General features: G+C 35.6%; 1 protein-coding gene across 30 annotated transcripts in view; it reads left to right on the forward strand.

Moving 5' to 3' along the window:
- The window catches only part of LOC146002413 (uncharacterized), a 562,931-nt gene that overhangs the window by 361,821 nt on the left and 178,309 nt on the right, over positions 1 to 22,801 (forward strand). For 14 of the 30 annotated variants that reach the window (XM_083140199.1, XM_083140200.1, XM_083140202.1 and 11 more), the window contains 19 exons: positions 988 to 1,038; positions 1,361 to 1,411; positions 1,753 to 1,803; positions 3,429 to 3,479; positions 4,711 to 4,761; positions 6,719 to 6,739; positions 7,081 to 7,131; positions 7,476 to 7,526; positions 7,853 to 7,903; positions 8,252 to 8,302; positions 10,224 to 10,274; positions 10,418 to 10,459; positions 10,804 to 10,854; positions 11,355 to 11,408; positions 15,026 to 15,076; positions 16,399 to 16,452; positions 18,303 to 18,353; positions 19,790 to 19,843; positions 21,471 to 21,524. The exons of 1 other annotated variant lie outside the window; for it this stretch is intronic. In XM_083140199.1, coding sequence (XP_082996325.1) covers positions 988 to 1,038; positions 1,361 to 1,411; positions 1,753 to 1,803; positions 3,429 to 3,479; positions 4,711 to 4,761; positions 6,719 to 6,739; positions 7,081 to 7,131; positions 7,476 to 7,526; positions 7,853 to 7,903; positions 8,252 to 8,302; positions 10,224 to 10,274; positions 10,418 to 10,459; positions 10,804 to 10,854; positions 11,355 to 11,408; positions 15,026 to 15,076; positions 16,399 to 16,452; positions 18,303 to 18,353; positions 19,790 to 19,843; positions 21,471 to 21,524 — 942 coding nt within the window. The remainder of the gene's footprint in view (positions 1 to 987; positions 1,039 to 1,360; positions 1,412 to 1,752; positions 1,804 to 3,428; positions 3,480 to 4,710; positions 4,762 to 6,718; positions 6,740 to 7,080; positions 7,132 to 7,475; positions 7,527 to 7,852; positions 7,904 to 8,251; positions 8,303 to 10,223; positions 10,275 to 10,417; positions 10,460 to 10,803; positions 10,855 to 11,354; positions 11,409 to 15,025; positions 15,077 to 16,398; positions 16,453 to 18,302; positions 18,354 to 19,789; positions 19,844 to 21,470; positions 21,525 to 22,801) is intronic. 15 more of the 30 variants (XM_083140212.1, XM_083140210.1, XM_083140216.1 and 12 more) reach the window with 15 other exon arrangements.

Here is a 22,801-nt window from a genome sequence, read left to right on the forward strand (position 1 = left end):
TCATCGATCTGGACAAACTGCCACTTGTCGCTGATTGCCCCAAGTTATGTAATGGCGAATGCATAGTATCAAAACGATAATAAAAAAAGTATTTTTTAAAAAAAGAAGAAGAAGAAACTCAAGGTCAAGGAGAATGTTTACCACAACCGACTGGAAACTGTATCAGAAATTTGCGCATCAATATGAACTGAAAGCTTGAAAAGGAGTAGGATTGTTCGCAAGGGCTGTCCAGAAAAAGGAAGAACATTTGCCCCCCCCCCCACCGGATGTCTATCCCCCTCTTCACTTCAACCCACTGCACTGCACTCTCATCACCACTATCTTCATTCTCCTCTAATTATTCTTCATCTTCCGCCCCATTCATCTTCTGGTTCTTCTCGATCATCCTCTGGCACACACTGTATATCATCTTCTGAACCACCCTGTATATCTTCAACTTCTGTTTCATCCCCATGGTCAAACCCCTCCTCCAACAAGTCACGAATTTCTCCTGGCCGAAGAGATGCCATCACAAAAGACTTTCTTCTCACGACAAGGTTTCAAAAGCACTCACGTTCGTAGCCCGATAACAAAAGAATGATTTGTGCAGACAAACTCCTTGTGGAAAACACAGGACACACAAAGCTCTAATCCCTTTCTTCCTTCCAGACTAAAATTTACTGCGTAGAAATGAAGCTAGTTTACAACTTGAAAGATGGAGCCCTTTAACTTTTAAAGCCTTGAAAAACACGTTGGCTTTTGTCATATCTTTTAACAATCTGCCTGGCGACACAACAATGACGTCAGAGTCTACCTGGCAATGATGGCAGATGTGAGGTGGATGCTTGGCGATTAAAACCAAAAAGATTCAGTGGTTTTTACCGAAATATTCGTCAACCGTCCTTCAGTTACTTTTGTCATCTGCAGGCTCCGCCTCGAAAGGGTTAAGAAGAAAATAGTGTGTGTATATGTAGAACTTATTATGTTTTCATTTCTTTTATTCTTCAGATGAATATCCAATGCATGCTACAGGAGTTTTAGGACAACCTCAGTATCCAGGTATGAATATATTATTATCAGATAGATTCATTATTTGCTGTATCTACACAAAATATTTATTTTCCAAAAAATTTAAAATGATATAATATTACTGCAACCAAAAAAATTCAAAATCTTATCTTGTTAAGAAGAAAATAGTGTTCAGTCATATTTCTTCATACTGTTAAGTCTTAGTGAGATGAGTGTAAATTAGATATATTTAAGAAACTGACAACAGTCATATGACTGTTATAAACCTCTTGATGAACTATATCGTTACCTTTGGATGTTTATTGTGTGTGTATGTAGAATCAATTATGTTTTCATTTCTTTTATTCTTCAGATGAATCTCCAATGCACACGACAGGAGTTTCAGGACATCCTCAGTTTCCAGGTATAAATATTTAGTATCAGATAGGTTCATTATTTGCTAATGTATCTACATGAAATATTTTCCCCACATTTTTCAAATTGTATAATATTAGTGCATCCAAAAAATCCAAAATCTTTTGTAACTTGTTAAGAGAGAAAATAGTGTTCAGTAATATTTTACTTAAACTGTTGTCCCTTACATGAGTGAAAACTTAATATATTTAAGAAACAAACAGTCTTACGACCGTTATAAACCTCATTGATAAGCTATGTCATCACTTTTTGATGTTTTTGTGTATATGTATAGAATCAACGTAATTGATGTGCAAAATCAGTTATGTTTTCATTTCTTTTATTTTTCAGATGCATCTCCAATGCATGCTACAGGAGCTTTAGGACAACCTCAGTATCCAGGTATAAATATATTATCAGATAGGTTCATTATTTGCTAATACGGGGGTCGCTACTTATATTTTGAGCCTAACAATGAAAAAACAGGAATTTGGCATTGAAAACTGCTTTATTGTTTTTCGAAGTATTCTCCTTTATGGTCAATACACTTTTGCATTCGTTCGAACCATTTGTCAAAGCAGTTTTTCCAATCTGCTTGAGACACCTCCATAATATGGTTTTTGAACGCATCAACGGCATCTTCCGCCGACGAAAATTGTTGTCCACGCAATTTATTCTTGACATTCGGGAACAAGAAGAAGTCATTGGGTGCCAAACCAGGACTGTATGGCAGATGACCCATCAATTCGATTTTTTGACTGTTCATAAAGTCGGTTGTTAGACGAGATGTGTGACAGCTGGCATTGTCTTGATGAAGAATGATCCGACGGCGTTTGTTTGTTTTCCGTATTTGACCGAAGACCTCCGGCAAACAAATTGTTGTGTACCATTCAGAGTTGACCGTTCTACATTCCTCTAAAGGCACGGTTTCCACATGACCAGTTTTCCCGAAAAAAAAACAGGCGACGATTTGTTTCGATGTGCTTCGAGCGTGAACAACTTTTGTTGGATTGTGTTCATCTTAAAACACCCATACAGTCGACTGCTGTTTACATTCCGGCTCATATGCATATATCCATGACTCATCACCTGTTACAATCTTATATACATCTTTTGAAGCACCACGATTGTATTTATTGAGCAATTTTTCGCACCAATTGACGCGAGCGTCTTTTTGAGTTTTTGTCAAATTGTGTGGGATCCAATGAGAACATACCTTTCTCACAGCTAAATGATCATGTAATATTTTATATATGCTGGTGGAACTAATGCCTATGGTTGCCTCAATCTCACAGTATGTCACATGACGATCTTGCAGTATTAGGTTTTGCACAGCATCAATGTTTTCTTGAACAACAACTGATTTTGGACGACCTTCGCGAATGGCGGCCACGATTAAATTCGTTATACCAGCGTTTCACAGTGGCAAAGGATGGGGCTTCATCGCCAAATGTGGAAGTAAGTTGATCGATGCACTCTTGTCTTGATAATCCACGTCGAAAATCGTAAAAAATCATCGCACGAAAATGTTCAGGAGTTAATTCCATTTTATTGTTGTCGCGCAATCTCCAAGGCAACATAAACAACACAAATGAAGCTATTGACAAAACATTTGAAGTACGTTATGGTCAATAATGCCAGACGATTCCGTGCAAACGTCAAATCGCGCCTAACTTGAATCAGTGTTGCCAAGGCTCAAAATATAAATAGTGACCCTCGTATATCTAAGTGAGATATGTTATCCAGATTTTTCAAATTGTATAATATTAGTACAACTAAAAAAATCTAAAATCTTATGTAACTTGTTAAGAAAAAAATAGTATTCAGTAATGTTTCTTTATACTGTTGTCCCTTACATGAGTGAAAATTTAATATATTTAAGAAACAAACAGTCTTACGACCGTTATAAACCTCATTGATAAGCTATGTCATTACCTTTTGATGTTTTTGTGTGTATATATATATATATAGAATAAACGTAATTGATGTGCAAAATCAGTTATGTTTTCATTTCTTTTATTTTTCAGATGAATCTCCAATGCATGCTACAGGAGTTTTAGGACAACCTCAGTATCCAGGTATGAATATATTATTATCAGATATGTTCATTATTATTTTCCTGTAGTTCACGGTTATTACAAGCATAAAAACAGTTTTTCTTTGTGACGTTTCAGGAGAACACACGCTCCTTTCATCAGACATTTATTTTCATTTTGACTAAAGGTACAGTTATAACAATGGTTAGTAATTTTTAAACAAAAAGAATCCGTTATATAATGGATGTTGTCAATGTTACATTGTTGTAATATAGCAACATAACTGTGAAAAGAAGCAGTCTGTTTTATTTTTATTTCAGATGTTTTTTTAAAATTATGAATCCCAAATATCATCAGGTAATTCAAATTCATCATTGTTTTCACAAAGTCTCTTGATGGTTTCTGTTACATTAAATTTTAAAGATGGTGGGTTACTCCATTTGTGAAAAAGAAAACTCCCTACAGGATCTATGTTACCATTTTCATTATTTAATTTATTCCAGTATTCTTCTGCAATGAACAAAGCTTCCCAGTCATTCAACTCTGTGTTTCCCCTTAATCTTTTTAAAACCATTCTCTTTTTATTCAAATGCTTCTCTTCGATGATATGAGTTGACAAACCTGTTCTTGGGTTTAGATTTATAATGTCCAAATCGTGTTCGTGCCATCTTATTGCCAATTTCCTTGCTGTTTGTCCCACATAATCCTTTGAACATGAAATACTTATATTATATATTCCTGTGGTTTCCACATCTGGTAGAGAGTTTCTCATTTTGAATTCATTAAATGTACATTCCAAACTTCTTGGTGATTTAAAAACAATTTTGAAATTAAACCTTCTAAAAATGTTTGCAATTTTATGTGAGAATCCCTTGTGGAATGGAATGCACACAATTTTCTTTTCAACAGATTTTTCATCTTTGTCTGTTTTTCTGTTTTCCTTTAGTTTTCTTGTGACTTGATTTTTGATTTGGTTTATTCTCTTAGTGTGAAAGCCATTTTCTTTAGCTATATTATAATATATATTACAAAATGTGAATCCCAAAATGAAACAAAATTCGGGGGTTCCTATTTGAAAAACACAACATGCCCCCCCTGCCATTAACTTTCCCCCGACAAGGATCATGGTTTGTTTGGACCAAATTTTCCTCACATGCATATCACTCCCGCTATTTTCATATGTCAAGTTAAAATTAACACCCTGTATATATAGAATCAACGTAATTGATGCGCAAAATAAATCAGTTATGTTTTCATTTCTTTAATTCTTCAGATGAATCTCCAATGCATGCTACAGGAATTTTAGGACAACCTCAGTATCCAGGTATGAATATATTATTATCAGATAGGTTCATTATTTCCTAATGTACCTACATGAGATATTTTTTCCAGATTTTTCAAATTGTATATTAGTGCAACCAAAAGGAAATCACAAATCTTATGTAGCTTGTTAAGAAGAAAATAGTGTTCAGTAATATTTCTTCATACTGTTGGACCTTAGTTAGATGAGTGTAAATTAGAGATATTTAAGAAACTGACAACACTCATATGACTGTTATAAACCTCTTGATGAACTATATCGTTACCTTTGGATGTTCATTGTGTGTATATGTAGAATCAATTATGTTTTCATTTCTTTTATTCTTCAGATGAATCTGCAATGCATACTACAGGAGTTATTTGCTAATATATCTACATGAAATATTTTTTCCAGATTTTTCAAATTGTATATTATTAGTGCAACCAAAAAAATCCAAAATCTTATGTAACTTGTTAAGAAAAAAAATAGTGTTCAGTAATATTTCTTTATACTGTTGTCCCTTATATAAGTGAAAACTTAATATATTTAAGAAACAAACAGTTATACGACTATTATAAACCTCATTGATAAACTATGTCATTATCTTTGGATGTTTATGTGTGTATATACGAGGGTTAGTCATAAAGGTTTAATTATCACCATGAAGAAATCAAGCTGCGACCATGAAACTTGGTGATGGTGTTAGTCATTCTCTACATATTCACCCTTCAATGTGACGTATTTTTCCCAACGATGGATGACTTGGCAGAGAACTTGGTTGTAGAAGTCTGCATTTAGGCTGTTCAGGAAACGTTCCACCTCGAAAATCACCTCGTCGTCATTTTGGAAATCACTGCCATGCAATGGTTTCTTCATTCGAGGAAAGAGAAATAAGTCACTGGGTGCCATGTCAGGAGAATATGGGGGGTGAGGCAAAATTTGATAGCCCAAAGAATGAGCATGTGTGACTGTGTCCTGTGCAGAATGAGCTGGGGCATTGTCGTGGAGCAAAAATACACCCTTGGACAGCTTCCCATGACGCTTCATCTTGACAGCCTCCCGTAACCTCGTCAGGAGATTTTGGTAGTATGCTTCTGTGATGGTTTGCTCCTTACGAGCATAATCTGTTAGCACCACATCATGGCAGTCCCAAAAAATCACCCAGCATCACCTTGCCCAATAATGGTTGGGTCTTCGCCTTTTTCGGCGGTGGTGAATCCACATGTTTCCATTGCTTGCTTTGCTCCTTTGTCTCGGGGTCATAGTGATACACCCAGCACTCGTCCATGGTGATTAGGTGGCTAAAGAAGTCATCTGGCTTGGCCTGACACAGCTGCAACATTTCCACTGCTGCCTCGGTTCGGCGGGCTTTTTGAATGGGTGTGAGCAGTCGCAGTGTTTGTCATGTTCAAAATGTCATGCAAGATGTTGAAAACTGATCCATGACTGATTTTCACTTTTCCACTATCGCCTCGATTGTGATACGCCAGTCTTCAAGTACCAGGGCCTCCACTTCTCTTGTGATTCCCGGTTCTTCACAGAGAGATGGTCTGCCACTTCGTTCTTCATCATTCAGACTTGTTTGACCACACTGGAAGCATCTGCACCACCTAACCACTCTGTCATATGATGGTGCATTGCAGATGTACACTTCCACCAACTCAGCATGGATTGTTGCAGCGTTGTTCCCCTTCAAATGCAGAAAATGAATTACCGCATGGTACTCCACTTTATCAATGGTCTGCACCATTTCGTTTTGGCTCCTCTAGTGTCGTTCTACTACACATTGAAACCCCTGGATACACAGGGGTTTCAATGTGTACCAGGACTGCAGACATGTACCTGCAGACACACAAAAAATTAATTACATAACTTTATTTTTTTGAGGTGATAATTAAAACTTTATGACTACCCCTCATATATAGAATCAATGTAATTGATGTGCAGAATTAGTTATGTTTTCATTTATTTTATTCTTCAGATGAATCTCCAATGCATCCAGGTATAAATATATTACTATCAGATAGATTCATTATTTGCTGTATCTACACAATTTTTTTTTTCAAAAAAATTTAAAATGATATAATATTACTGCAACCAAAAAAATCCAAAATCTTATCTTGTTAAGAAGAAAATAGTGTTCAGTAATATTTCTTCATACTGTTAGGCCTTAGTGAGATGAGTGTAAACTTCATATATTTAAGAAGCAAGCAACAGTCATATGACTGTTATAAACCTCTTTGATGAACTACATCATTACTTTGGATGTTTTTGTGTGTATATGTAGAATCAATGTAATTGATGTGCAGAATCAGTTATCTTTTCATTTCTTTTATTTTTCAGATGAATCTCCAATGCATGCTACGGGAGCTTTAGGACAACCTCAGTATCCAGGTATGAATATATTATTATCAGATAGGTTCATTATTTGCTAATATATCTACGTGAGATATTTTATCCAGATTTTTCAAATTGTATAATATTAGTACAACCAAAAAAACCTAAAATCTTAAGTAACTTGTTAAGAAAAAAATAGTATTCAGTAATATTTCTTTATACTGTTGTCCCTTACATGAATGAAAACTTAATATATTTAAGAAACAAACAGTCTTACGACCGTTATAAACCTCATTGATAAGCTATGTCATTACATTTTGATTGTTTGTGTGTATATATATATAGAATCAACGTAATTGATGTGCAAAATCAGTTATGTTTTCATTTCTTTTATTCTTCAGATGAATCTCCAATACATGCTACAGGAGTTCTAGGACAACCTCAGTATCCAGGTATGAATATATTATTATCAGATAGGTTCATTATTTCCTAATGTACCTACATGAGATATTTTTTCCAGATTTTTCAAATTGGATATTATTACTGCACCCAAAGAATCCAAAATCTTATGTAGCTTGTTAAGAAGAAAAGAGTGTTCTGTAATATTTCTTCATACTGTTGGACCTTAGTTAGATGAGTGTAAACTAGAGATATTTATGAAACTGACAACAGTCATATGACTGTTATAAACTTCATTGATGAACTATACAATTACCTTTGGATGTTCATTGTGTGCATATGTAGAATCAATTATGTTTTCATTTCTTTTATTCTTCAGATGAAACTCCAATGCATACGACAGGAGTTTCAGGACAACCTCAATATCCAGGTATAAATATTTAGTATCAGATAGGTTCATTATTTGCATTAAATCTACATTAAATATTTTTTTTCAGATTTTTCAAATTGGATATTATTACTGCACCCAAAGAATCCAAAATCTTATGTAGCTTGTTAAGAAGAAAAGAGTGTTCTGTAATATTTCTTCATACTGTTGGACCTTAGTTAGATTAGTGTAAACTAGAGATATTCAAAAAAACAGCCGACAGTCATATGACTGTTATTAACCTCATTGATGAACTATTTCATTACCATTGGATGTATTTTGTGTGTATATGTAGAATCAATGTAATTGATGTGCAAAATCAGTTATGTTTTCATTTATTTTATTCTTCAGATGAATATCCAATCCATGCTACAGGAGTTTTAGGACAACCTCAGTATCCAGGTATGAATATACAACCTTGGTGACAATGAAGTTCGACCAGAAAGGAATACGTGATTAAATGCACAGAGGCATAGGCGGTGGAATGGGTGACCCGCAGAAGTGACGCATGTGTGTAAGAGGAGGCGTGTGAGCAGGCAAGAATCGTGATCCCAGCATGTTGCACCCAAGGTCACGTAAAGAACGAAAACGGGGAACTATACGCGTGACATTGAACTTCGACCAGGCACCAAACCCATACGGTAAATTCCAGAGAGTGGCGCATTCGACGGAAGCATGACGTCACGGACACGATAAGGGAGTCCGCCGTATATAAGCACGTACTGTGCACCGAGGAACAACAGTGAATCATCACCATGGCCAGGGACAAACCTATTGACAACACCGTGAGGAGAAGAGTGGTGGAGTTGCAACGGGATGGACTCAGTGAACGGGAAATAGGGCGCCAACTAAACTTACCCAAGTCAACCGTCCACTGCACTATCAAACACCACCAAAATACGGGTACTACAGAGCCAGGTAAGGCCCCCGGTCGAAAACGCCTGCTGAGCGTGCGTGACCTACGGATATTTAGGCGCTATATCCAGACCAACAATCATGTTTCTGTGGCCGAATTACGACTGTGGACTCGAGAACGCTTTCACATTGAAGTGTCAACCAGAACCATTCGCCGTTACCTACAGCGATGCGGTTACCGAGTGTACAAGGCGAAACGTAAACCCTTCCTTTCCATGTTGAACAAGGGCAATCGACTACGGTGGGCACGAATGTACCGGGGATGGACATTTCGGCAGTGGAACAGGATTTTGTGGACGGACGAATCCATTTTCAATGTTGTGTACGGGAAAATACGGAAAACAGTCATTTGTCGAAAGGAGGAACAGAATGAAGCAAAATGTTATGCACGTCGGGTACAGAAACCTGCGTCAGTGATGGTATGGGGATGCATGACGGCATCTGGGGTTGGCCCACTACACGTCTGTGAGGGCATTGTGAATGCACACGCCTATACACGCATACTGGAGCGGCATCTTCCCACAGTGCAAAGGCACCTGTTCAACAGGCGGCGTCTCATCTTTCAACACGACAATGCCAGGCCTCATACAGTGCGGCTGACAAGAGAATGGTTGACTCGCCATCACGTGCGAACTCTGCCATGGCCACCATTGAGTCCCGACATCTCGCCCATTGAGAATGTGTGGCGTGTTCTTAACCGACGTGTGCAACAGAGGGGACCCACGACAGTGGCTGCTCTTATCGCCTGCCTGCAGGAGGAATGGCACCGCATCGATGTGGAATACCTTGAATGACTCGTCCGCAGCATGCCCCGATGCATTGCCACAGTTATTCGCCGACGGGGCGGCGTCACACCATGGTAAACAGGATCCCCTCTAACAGTGGTCGAACTTCAATGTCACGTGTAGATGGACGAAAATGTTTTATTTTGTGTGGACACCATACATTGCTGCGTTGCAGCGGAAATTTATGTTTTCCTTTGTTCCATGTAGCCTGCAGAATAAAATATGTTCAGCATATGCATGTGTTCTTCTTCTTTCACAACGCACTCCTATATTTGTGACTGGTCGAAGTTCATTGTCACCAAGGTTGTATTATTATCAGATAGGTTCATTATTTCCTAATGTACCTACATGAGATATTTTTTCCAGATTTTTCAAATTGTATATTAGTGCAACCAAAAGGAAATCACAAATCTTATGTAGCTTGTTAAGAAGAAAATAGTGTTCAGTAATATTTCTTCATACTGTTGGACCTTAGTTAGATGAGTGTAAGTTAGAGATATTTAAGAAACTGACAACAGTCATATGACTGTTATAAACCTCTTGATGAACTATATCATTACCTTTGGATGTTCATTGTGTGTATATGTAGAATCAATTATGTTTTCATTTCTTTTATTCTTCAGATGAAACTCCAATCCATACGACAGGAGTTTCAGGACAACCTCAATATCCAGGTATAAATATTTAGTATCAGATAGGTTCATTATTTGCTAATGTATCTACATTAAATATTTGTTTTCAGATTTTTCAAATTGGATAATAATACTACACCCAAAAAATCCAAAATAGTTATGTTTTCATTTATTTTATTCTTCAGATGAATCTCCAATGCATGCTACGGGACAACCTCAGTATCCAGGTATGAATATATTATTATCAGATAGGTTCATTATATTCTGTATCTAGATGAAATATTTTTTTCCAGATATTTCAAAATATATAATGTTACTGCAACCAAAAAAATCCAAAATCATTTGTAGCTTGTTAAAAAGAAAATAGCGTTCAGTAATATTTCTTCTTACTGTTCGACCTTAGTTAGGTGAGTGTAAACTAGAGATATTTAAGAAACAAACAACTGTCATATGACTGTTATAAACCTCATTGGTGAACTATATCATTACCTTTGGATGTTTGTGTATATATGTAGAATCAGCGTTATTGATGTGCAGAATCAGTTATGTTTTCATTTCTTTTTTCTTTCAGATGAATCTCCAATGCATACTACAGCAGTTTTAGGACATCCTCAGTATCCAGGTATGAATATATTATTTTGAGATAGATTATTTACTTGCTAATGTATCTACATGATATATTTTTTCCAATTTTTTCAAACTGTATATTACTGGAACCAAAAAAATCCAAAATCTTATCAAGCGTATTGAGAAGAAAATAGTGTTTAGCAATATTTATTCATACTGTTGGGCCTTCTTGATGGTATAGTTTTAACATTGTCATCTTGTAGTGAAGCCCCAGGTTTGTTACTAGGTGGAAACACATATAGGTTTGGATCCAATTTTAAGCTGCAGACCCAGTCCTGATTAGCCTTTTTGTGCAGGAAGTGGACTTAAATACAAACTCAACAACAACAATTCATACTTTTAATAAGTGACAATAATCTAATATATTTTAAGTAACTAATTTTCAACAAGTTATGTTCATTATGATGAAGTACAAGTTCAATAATGGGCATTTCATCTGAACAAAATTATTCATTTTCAAGTTGTAAACTTTTAATTCATTTGTATTTTCTTCAGATGAGACACCAGCTCCACTTACTCTTCCCCCTGGAGATCAAGCAGTACCATTAGGTAAGCTATAAACATTTTCTATTTAAATAAAATTTTATAAATAAATACACAAAGTCAAATTACGAACTATTTTCTGCGCAACTTACTTGTAATGGTACTGTTAATCTACTACCATATCTTTCATTCTTGAAAACAATTTAAATTTTATAGTCTATATATGCAATATACTCTATTGGTATCTGTTGATGTAAGCATATTTGTGTATCAGTTTATCAGAAAATTTAAAAATAATTTTAGCAATCAGATATATCTATAAATATCTTGTAATTTTGTTCAATATTTTGCCATTTTTTACCCCCACATCACCTATATGCCTTCATGGCATGGTTCTAAGCACAGGGAAGCACTTTACCTTTTTTATTTTGCTATTTTTTAAATATATTTTTTATGGATATAAACATATACCATCGATTCTCTACCTTCTCAAGCTTTTGCTTGATTCATCTGGTAACATACATTTCTTAAGAAGGTCAAAAACTATTAAATATTAATTTTTTCTTGTATGCTTGCATTATAGAATTATTTCTCTTGCAGTCTATGGTTGTTACAAGCATAAAAACACAGTTTTTGTTGTGACGTTTTAGGAGAACACCTGCTCCCTTCATGAGACATTTATTTTTACTTTGATTAAAGATAGAGTTATAACAGTGGTTAATATTTTTTAACAAAAATGAATCTGTTATACAATGGATGTTGTAACATAGCAACTTAACTGTGAAACAAGCAGTCAGTTTTAATATTATTTTAGATGAAGATTCTTATCATTTTTTCAATTACAGATCCCAAATATCTGCTTTAATATTTGAAATATTATATCGGATCAGTTGAATATCTGTTACCTGTATCTGTAAATTGTATATTGTTTTTTATTGGTATTGGCCAAAATTTCATATTGATCCATTGCTAATTTAAATTAAATTTTACAATATATATATACATAATTTAATACCATATATTCAGTGGAACCTCGAGTTTAAATTTTTCAGGGGTCCAAACTGAAGAAAACTTAAAATATGGGAAAATGTAAAATCGAGAAATTTTTTGTAACATTTTGCTATGATGGAGCCATGAGGGGAAAATGTAAAATCGGGGTTCTACTGTATTTTGTTTGGCCATATTTAAAGTAAGTTTCCACAGAAAAGAGTATTATTTTATTTTACTCAGAAAGTTTAGGAAACAGAAAGATTCTTTATTCAGTAACTCAAAGGAGCCATGGTTATCTAGTCAGTAGAGATGCGATTGCCACCTGGAAGACACAGGTTTTATTCCCAGGGTGATTAGCCTTCTTGTGCAGAAATGTTCCTATGTAAAATTGGCTCTGGGGTTTACCCTAGTTCACTCTAGTAATGAGTGCCTGGGGTTTAATGTGATCAGAGCATAGTCCTGATCATATCACCTCCACAGTGACTTAAATTGTGAATGTGCGTGCCCCCATATCAACATCGTACCTTTATGTGTCTTCATGGTACAAAAAAATGAGCACAGGGTGACTTGACTTTAATTTTACTTGTACTGTAAGATGTTGAATGAGGTGAATGGAACATTTGCATTCTCCTTGGAATGTTTCCTTCTAATATCAGATTGTTAGGATATTAGTTTCTTATTAGGTATTAGCTGTATTTCATCGGTTAATAAGAAATCATAGGAAACGGACCAGGAACACAGGGATGGTGATGGAGGTAGGAATATCAGAGGTAATGTGATCAGTACCATGCTCCAGGTACCTTTTCCTCCCTGTAGGGTTACATACTTTGTGTAGTGAAAAAAATGACTTTTTTATATTTTTAGCAAAGAATTAAATGAATTAACACATACGTATTGCATCAATACATTTGTTTAAACATTTTTGCAACTTTGAAATAGGTTATTTCTACATTATGTTCTGAACTGCTAGAAAATATCTTAAAACATAATTTAAGACAGTGTCGAATCATTCAGTTTTGTCACTCAATCATCATCATCATCCTTTGCTGTTTCCTGCCTCTGGCTGGGTCGACATTTTTCACTCAATCATATTTAACAAAATATTTTTAAGAACAATTGTACTTGTTTTTAAGTTCATCTTATGTTTTCGTTTTGGCATTTCTATTTTCTAATGTAACTGTAAGGACACAAGCACAAAGCACACCAAATGTACCGGATTCTGCATGATATCACATTCAAATTGGTGTGGATATATGTGTGATGTGGCACATGAGATGGTTTGTGAAGATTCCTGATATAAATCTGTTCCTTGTTATTGAAGGTATTGAGTATCTATTTTAGCAGTAATCGTTTTGGCACTCAAACTATAGTGATATATAGAGAGCACATATGGGCGTCCGGAAGGGGTGGGGCAAGGGCAGCTGTGCCCCCCTGGAAAATGAAAGTCAACCAAAAATTATATATTTTTGACATATAATTTCATTTCATCCACAACAATATGTATTAATTATTGTATGAATATGATAAATTAAAATTTAAGCAATGTTTTTTGAGGGAACAATACTATTATTGGGGAGAATATGCCTTATTTGCCCCCCTGGAAAAATAATACCTTCCTTGCCCCTCCCTGGAAAAAATTCTACGGATGCCCATGAGAGCACATTGTGGCTTGCTATGCTCATTTGTAACATTTTTAAAATTTTTGTTTAATTATTTCGTTAGGGTTTTGTAGAAACATGGACATTTTTACAATTAAAATAAAATCCACCCAGATTTTATTGCCACATTTTCAGGAAGAAGAGGAAATATGATAACCATGTCTCACAGGACAGTTACCCATTATTTAGAGGCAGGGTGAGCTCCAGAGCTGCTTTGTGAGGGGTCATTGTTGGGAAAATTCCCACCATAGATCATCCACTATGGGAATCGAAACTAGGTATCCTACATGGCCGATTGCACTTTATCAGCATTTCTTAAATTTCACATCTGTCCATCCCCAATGTACTAAAAACTTGAGAATAAAAGTGCTTCCACTCAGTTGAGCTATTTGATATGCATTTCTTGCAATGATAAACTCGAGATTACAGTGGAACCTCAATTTTGTGTTTCTCAGAGAAGAAAAAACTTAAAATGCAAAATAATATACATTCTGGGAATTGTTTGTTTTAACAACATTTTGTTCTGTTCAGACCATGAAGATTGATTGTGCACTGAGAGAACATGTACATGTTGTTTCAATGTAAATATATGTATCATTCTTAATGTATTTGTAAATTATCATCAATAATATCATAATTATACCTCGAAAGGTTTATTCTGGTGGTCTGTAGTCTGCTGGATGATATTGCCACAAAGTCACATCCACTGCCAGGAGTGCTGGATACAGCATGTGCTTTGTTCTTTGCCAGACAGAGTTCGCCCTTCCTTTTGAGAGATGAATTTCAACGCTTGGTTATCACATTTTCAGTGGAAAGAAGGGGAAACCAATAGACATGGTCCAAACACACATTTGGCAATAACAGCATGCAGACAACAGATGACTCAGTGGTGCCAACTGTATCGGGATAAACCTTTTGGCCTCTAAAGATGCTAAAAGCTCTGAATTTTTCTGTACTGTGATTTTAAATTTTCTACAATAATTATTGTTGTATTTCCTTTTCCACGTTGATTTTTTTTATTGTATTTCTTAACAGGTTCACCTCCTGGATTTATTTCTACAGAACTAAAACAAACTTTAGCTCAAGGTGTGTGTAATAGTTTCTAGAAAAAATGATTTCCTTTAATTAGGGTGACCATACATCCCATTTTGACCAGGACAGTCCCATTTCAGAGGTGAGACCCAGTCATCCCGTCCATATTATTAAAAAGCCACTATTTGTCTCGTTCTATAAAGGTCTAGGAGATATCTCGAAAACCAAGTCTAATGTGTTCCGTTATTTGTAGAGCAGTGAATAAGCATGCAGTTGCTTTATGGAATAGCAACAAGAATTTCAGTTCCTGCATCTTGACACAAACTGAAAAGAAAAATCTTGACTGTCTGATATGCCGGGTAAGGTTTTCGGGGAGTTTTATGAACAATTGGTGAAGAATAAAGCTGTTCTCAAGAAGATTGGTTCTTCTGATAAATACTTCTGGCATTCCTCAATTGGCATAGGACTACCATCAAAGGTTAATCAGGAAGGGCCAGAAACTCTATTAAGTCACACAGAGATTAAAATAATTAATACCTTTTGTCAAGACATCATATTTCATTTATTGTTTATGATGTATCATCAATAATAACAATAATTTTATAATTAGGCATGACAGATTATTCAGAAAAGGTTGGGGGGGGCGTAATCTGATCTCCTATGGATGTCCCATTTTTGGGTCAAAATATTATGGTCACCCTACTTTTAATTAAAGTTTATAAAGCAAATTAATATGATATACCATATTTCAGTTATTATAAGCACCAATAAGCATTCCACACCAAAGTACAAATTATAAGAATTCAAACTATGTGTATTCAGGTTGCAGCAGAAAATACAAAAATGCCCACATTATCTGATTAGGGAGGGCAAAAGTCTTGACGAAAGATCCGTCAGTAAAAGAAAAACTACATTCCATCTCATTCTTTTACAAACTCTGTATTGATGCATGCAAAATATTATTTTTACAGCTCTTTTGTGAAAATTAGTTCAATGTTTTACCATTAGAAACAGTTCTGTGTTATGATTCCACTCGCCCACAATGGAATCACCACATCCAGAAGTATTTATGGCTGTATTTACTTTGATTTTTGTTTGCAATTGTAATAATTACATAATTCATAATGGCAATTTTTGTTTAAAATTCTGATCTAAATAATAACGGCATAATAAAATAGCTAAAACAATAGGTTATTTAAATTCACCTCTCTATTATTGTGAATTAATTTATATTTTGCATTTCAACCATAAAGCAAAAGATTCTAAACTGTTCTCAAAAATTTTTGCTTTTATTGAAGATGGTAGCAAAGTTAGTTACATGTAAATTAATGTTTTTGTTTATTTGATGACAATACTAATATTACTATTTTTTGTAGATTTGGAGAAAAATATGACCAAAAAATTTCAGGAACTTAATTATTACATACAAGGTAAGTCAGTATCATAACGTGCTAAGATTTTCATATTAGATATTGTTCATAAACAAGGTTTTATCTGTGTCAGCCAATATAGACATTTTATTGTTGTGAGTTGATTAGAAAAAATGCCAATAATTTTCCTGATCTGATGTATAAAATAAACTGCGTATAATTTAGATCGCCCATGTAGCTAAATGATGTGAGTAGACTCAAGCCCAATTGCAGGTGGGAGCTCCAAAAGTTTGGTGTTGACTCAACATCGTGATAACAATTGGGGAGATACTTGAAAAGCAGTAGTAGCAAGTCCTAATCTCAAAAACTAAAAAACAAAGGCAATGCAGACAACTCAATAAAAGAGCTGCTTGCCAAGCCCTGGTCCTATATATTTCACTAGCGCACTAGTCTCCCATTATGTTATGTGAAAAATAATTCATATATATATCTCAGATTTGTTAATGCACAGTTTATCTTACTAGTAGAGGCACATACTTTTGGTAAATAGAAAAGCAAAATGTCAGTACAAATCAGAGTCAATTTCGGGTTCAAAAGCGGTAAATTAAATAAAATTTTGCTGTTATAGCAGTGAAAAAGCTGTATATAAAATAACATTTTGGTTTTGAAATTGTGAATATAACCCTAAATTTGATTTAAAAACTGCTCTTACTACACAAAATAAACAAATCCCTTCTAACAACACATTTATGTCGTTACCAGAATATTAAGTTTATTCGTGCATGAAGGAGTCCATTTTTGCTTCTCAAATATTTACAGCAGAATTAATAAATTTTCTGTGAATTGCATAACTCACAGGATAATTCTGACTTCAGAAAGTGTTGTGGCGGTAAATAAACTCAAAATTTCGTGTTTTAGTGTGTATTTCGCATTTTGCAGTTCATTTCGCATTATTTTGTGACAACACAGGATAGGAAAATGCACCTCACACCTTTCAGAAACATGAAAAATTAACATTACAATGTGTTATTTCACATTCCGTGTTTTCGTTAAAAACGAAATATGCATGCCTCTACTTATTAGGTAAAGGTAAAGTTCCCCATGCATATAGCACCATGCCATGAAGGCACATTTAGGGGATGTGGGAGCAGGACTCCACACATTCTTGATCTCTGCCATTTTGTGTTATTCCCCTCCCAGGGTTGCCCCCAGGTACCCATTTATTTGAGGCTGAGTTAACCCTAGAGTCGCTTTATGCAGGAACAAAGATTTAGAACATTCCAACCTTAGATCCCCCCCCCCATGCAGCTAGATGCCCTACCAACCCCTGCTAATCCAAGGCAAAACTCACTCATTGCAGTCACTTGGAGATCAATGAATCATTAAGTTCTTCCTGGAAGGATTACCATTTAATATCAGATCTGTCAAATATAGGTTATTAGTAAATTTCATATATTCATTGATTATAATTCCAGGGCCTCCCCAATGGTGTAGTGGTAGTGTTGTTGGTTTGTAATTAAGGGTAGCCAGGCTATTTATCGAACATAGTGAATCAGATCCTGCTTCAAACTTTAAGTTCAATTCTTTTTATCTGAGCATAAAGTGAATTTCAACACACATTTCAACAAACTTTATCTTTGACTTCTTTGGAATATTAACAATAATTATTCCTCTATTTAGCAGGTGAGATTCAGTTATAGGTTGCTCTAGTACATTTCTCTCTTAACCTTAATCAAATTATGTTATTGCTATTTTCTTAAGCTAATGTATCGTTATTTTTATTGTGCACACTCTATTTTCCAGACTTACAATTTAGAAGATTATCAATTTGACAGGTTAAAATATTCTGTATTTTGTGTGAAGTAGCTTATTGTTATACTAATGTAAGTTGTTAATGTTATTTTTTTCAGGTCATTCAAACAATGGAAGTGAATGGAACCAGCTATCTCAGTTGAATCATTGTAAGTTGTTGTTATGTTGATCTAATTATTTTGAAGTCTGAAAGTAATGTAAGAAATAGAGTCATTCAAGACATTATAAAATAAGTTGGTTTGAAGTAAACAATTACATATAATCCCAGTACCAGATTGTGTGTGTTGGGGGAGGGGGACAGAGGGAGAAAATCTACACACCAAAATCCGTGTTGCTTAGTGAATTACATTGAAAGCAATTGAAGTAATGTTTTGAAAACTAATGGTGCATGGGATACTACTTATTCCTAATTTTTTTTAAATTATTTATTTACAGTTGTGTTTTGACTGTTTTCATAACTCTGCAGCCAAAACTGCAACATGAAGTGTAATACAAGGAATTGACGTTATAACTTGCAATTCATAAATGGGAACTGAATGAAAGCACATTTGACTTTCTGAAAATGTATCATGAAAATGATAACTGTGGAGTTTCAATTTTAACTGTTTTCATGAGCCTGCAACTATAGAATTTAAAATGTGGGGAAAATAAAAAATCCACATAAATTTTATATATTCCTTAATTGATAAAGTATGTAATGAGATCTTGAAAATAAGGCATTTTTTTATGTATTTATTCATTCATGTGATACAAATTCAAGGTTGCCACTGCCATTTATTTTTCAGTTTGAAAACATACTAAAGACGATAATATCCCATGCAAGCAGCATCATACCAGCACACATACACACTACTACATGCTTGAATTACTGACTCTAACTGCTTCTCCTAGAACCATGAATGTGTGTATTAGTGTCCATGAATGTGTTACATATAGTTTTTACATTACAAACGGATTTCATAAGTTTCGTCCAGAGAGCAGCATTTACTTTTTTAAGTTGCACAATCTGTCCATAGCTTAAGCAAAAGTTGTCATTATCTGCCAGAAAATATAACAGTCAGTGGCAACCCTGAATCTGTACCTCGTGGCTGCAAGCATAGAGCTGTTTTTCAAGGGCCAGTAATGTCAAAATGAAGCCTTAAGGAGCAAAATTTTATAGAGTTTTTTTTTTCATCTTGATGTCCTCAATGTGCAATGGAAGTTGGTCAGTGTTGTATGATGACACCATGTATGTAAAGTTAGAAACTATTTATAGTCATTTGCTGGTTAACGCTCTTGCCTTTGGGACTTAATGATCCCAGCTTCAGTTCCCAGTGGGATCTACAAGGCTTTAGATGTTGACCCAGCATTGTGAGAACAACTGAGGAGCTACTTGAAATGAAGTTGTAGCAGGATCTGGTCTCAAAAGCCAAAAAACAGAAGAGGTTGGGACTCAATACACTGACTATGTGTCACCCACTGCAAAGCTACTTCGTAGGCTCTGGCCTTTACATGTCTGTTGCACTACAGAGTTTAATTTAATTATAGTCATTTGCACATTTTAATTTCATAATTTAACACATTCATCTTTTTTTCTATTTGCCAGTTCTTCAAGAAAATACAGATAAATGGTTTCAGAATAACACTGACATTAGTTATGGTAAGTTAAACCCTTCTAAAAGTTTTGGTTTAAGGTCAAAATTATGCTCAGATGGATTTAATCGAGACTGGATCTACAGTTCAAAGTGGGATCTAAATCATTCTACAGTGCGTTCGTTTTGGCTCTGGGCCAAGATAGTGCATGGCATGTCGTGGCATTATAAGGGTTCAAAGTTATTCATGTGCTATCTCGGCCCAGAGACAAAATGAATGCACGCATCTGACTACCATGCTAAAGGTCCCGAGTTCGATCCCCAGCCGGTTCAAATCCTGGAACTTTTCTAACGTTGGAAGTGGCCCCGGTGCCCACCCAGCGTCGAATAACATGGGTACCTGGGGGAAACCCTGGGGGGTAAAGGCAGTCAGGGGTGTGATGCTGATCACATCACCCTCACTCATGACCGGATCAAGAAAGTGTGGGGCGTTACCCCCACACCCCTATACGCTTTCATGGCATGGTGCTATGCACAGGGGAGCACTTTACTTTTTTTTTACTGTAAAAAGTGCCATAACAGAGAATCGAATTCAGGGCTTCTGAAAGCAACTTCTCATTCTGGATATCAATTCATGTTAGAACCTGTAAAATATGTCAGTGTGTGACAAGTACAAGTTTAAATTTAATATTTTAACCCCTTCCCTGGAACGACGTTGAAGAGAGGTGCAACCAAAAGAAAAAAAATTATATACAGGTGCAACCGCAAATTCGTGTCATCGTAAATAATGAAAAAACTAACTACCAAACCTTGGTGTCTCGCATGGTAGTCAGATTCCCTAATGACTGAGCTACCAAGGCTCTTAACATAGGTTATCACAAACCTGATTAAAAATTAGATAAAATCATTATACATATCTTGTTTAGTCCGCTGAATTTTTAGACCAACCTCAATCCTTCTTGAGGGATGAAAGAAAAAGGTAAAAAAGGTAAAGTGTTCCCCTGTGCTTAGCACCACGCCATGAAGCCGTATAGGGGGTGCGGGTGTAACGCCCCACACTTTCTTGATCCGGTTGTGAGGGGGGGGGGTGATGTGATCAGCACCATGCCCCTAACTGACTTTACCCCCCAGGGTTTCCCCCAGGTACCCATGTTATTCGACACTGGGTGGGCGCCGGGGCTGCTTCCAACGTTAGAAAAGGGATGGGAGAAAAGAATGTCTTGGAAGGGTTGATGTCCTGATCATGTGTCTGAAGCAATCAGCCATTCCTTGCAGCTACCTTGGAATGATGCTCACTGCAAGTACACCTTCCATATCCCATTCTTTCGTCCATTCCTGCAAAAGGGCCACGGTTGGCCTGAAAATTCAGAGGACAAAACCAGGTATACAAAAGTATCCTCGGCTACAAATAAAAATAAAGGTATGTGTTGTGATTTTGTCTCTATTCTTGTGTGTTGATGGTGTGTGTACAAACTTCTTAAAATGTAAATTTTAGTTGGCGTAGCTGTGCTACCACCAATATGTTGACACAATACTTTCATTCACTTAATTTCAAGTCCACACATGTAGACATTTCTCTCTGCCACATATAAAACTATTCCGAGAACATTAAACAGATTTCATTTGAATGCTTGTTATGAATTACAACATTAATTTATTTCCACTGTGATTCTAGCATTGATATTTCATTTACAGGAACACTAGAAACTATACACATGGTTGAGGAGGAGATTTCACGGTTCATACATGGTAAAATACATGCTTCATAATTTTGAAATTTATTTGCAAGCATGAACTAGCAATATAATTTTACCAGTGGTCGGAAGTAGTGCGCTACTTGTAGCGTCGCTACAGTAGTTAGCTACAAAATTTGTAGCTGTAGCTGTAGCGACGCTACATTTTGAAAATTGTAGTTGTAGCGGTAGCGAAGCTACAAAATTGCTGTAGTTGTAGCGAAAATTTTGCTACTGCTACATTATTTCTCTGCATTTTGAGGTAAATTTTGAATGTGGCAATAGCGTAAAAAAAAATCGACAATAATGCTTACTTTTGCAGGAGGTTAATAAAGACAGTCTATTATATGGAAATATAATCTAGATTATTGTATCTCAATATCACACATTATAGGTAATTTATTTCATTAATATCTGAATATTTCTTATATCCAGATAACTAACAGACATATATAAATTTATTCAGGCTAACAGCTACATTTTTTTTTAGTTGCATCACTATTTTGGGTAGAGACATGTCTCGCTTGCTGCACCGCTGGAAAAAATGCCACGTTTGTGTCACCCCCGGAACAAATCCTGTGGATATCCATGGTGTAAGAGACAGCAAAATATCAATGATTCCTGTGTAAAAGTTGGGCTGAAAAGTTCGTAGGCTAACATAGTAAAAAAAAATTTTTGACAAAATTCGATTTTATTATTCAATATAGTTGCCTTTGAGGGCGTTACAACGATTATAGCGGTCATACAATTTTTCGATGCCATTTTTATAGTACGATTTCTCTTTAGCCTCAAAATAGGCCTCAGTTTCGGCGATTACCTCTTCATCAGTGCTAAATTTCTTTCTAGCGAGCATTCTTTTAAGGTCTGCAAACAGGAAAAAGTCACTGGGGGCCAGATCTGGAGAATATGGTGGATGGGGAAGCAATTCGTAGACTAATTCATATAATTTTGCCATCGTTTTCATTGATTTGTGACACGGTGCATTGTCTTGATGAAACAGCACTTTTTTCTTCTTCAAATGGGGCCGTTTTTTTTTTGTGATTTCATCCTTTAAACGCTCCAACAACGTTATGTAATAATTGCTGTTGATGGTCTGGCCCTTTTTGAGGTAATCGATGAATATAATACCATGCGCATCTCAGAATATTGATGCCATAACCTTGCCAGCCGACTGTTGCGTCTTTCCACGATTTGGATTCGGTTCTTCACGTGCAGTCCACTTGGCTGACTGTCGATTGGACTCTGGAGTGTAGTTATGGAGCCATGTTTCATCCATTGTAATATATCGACGGA

The sequence above is a fragment of the Lepisma saccharinum genome, chromosome 18 (assembly GCF_977018435.1).
Source record: "Lepisma saccharinum chromosome 18, izLepSacc3.1, whole genome shotgun sequence".
Classification (NCBI taxonomy): domain Eukaryota; kingdom Metazoa; phylum Arthropoda; class Insecta; order Zygentoma; family Lepismatidae; genus Lepisma; species Lepisma saccharinum.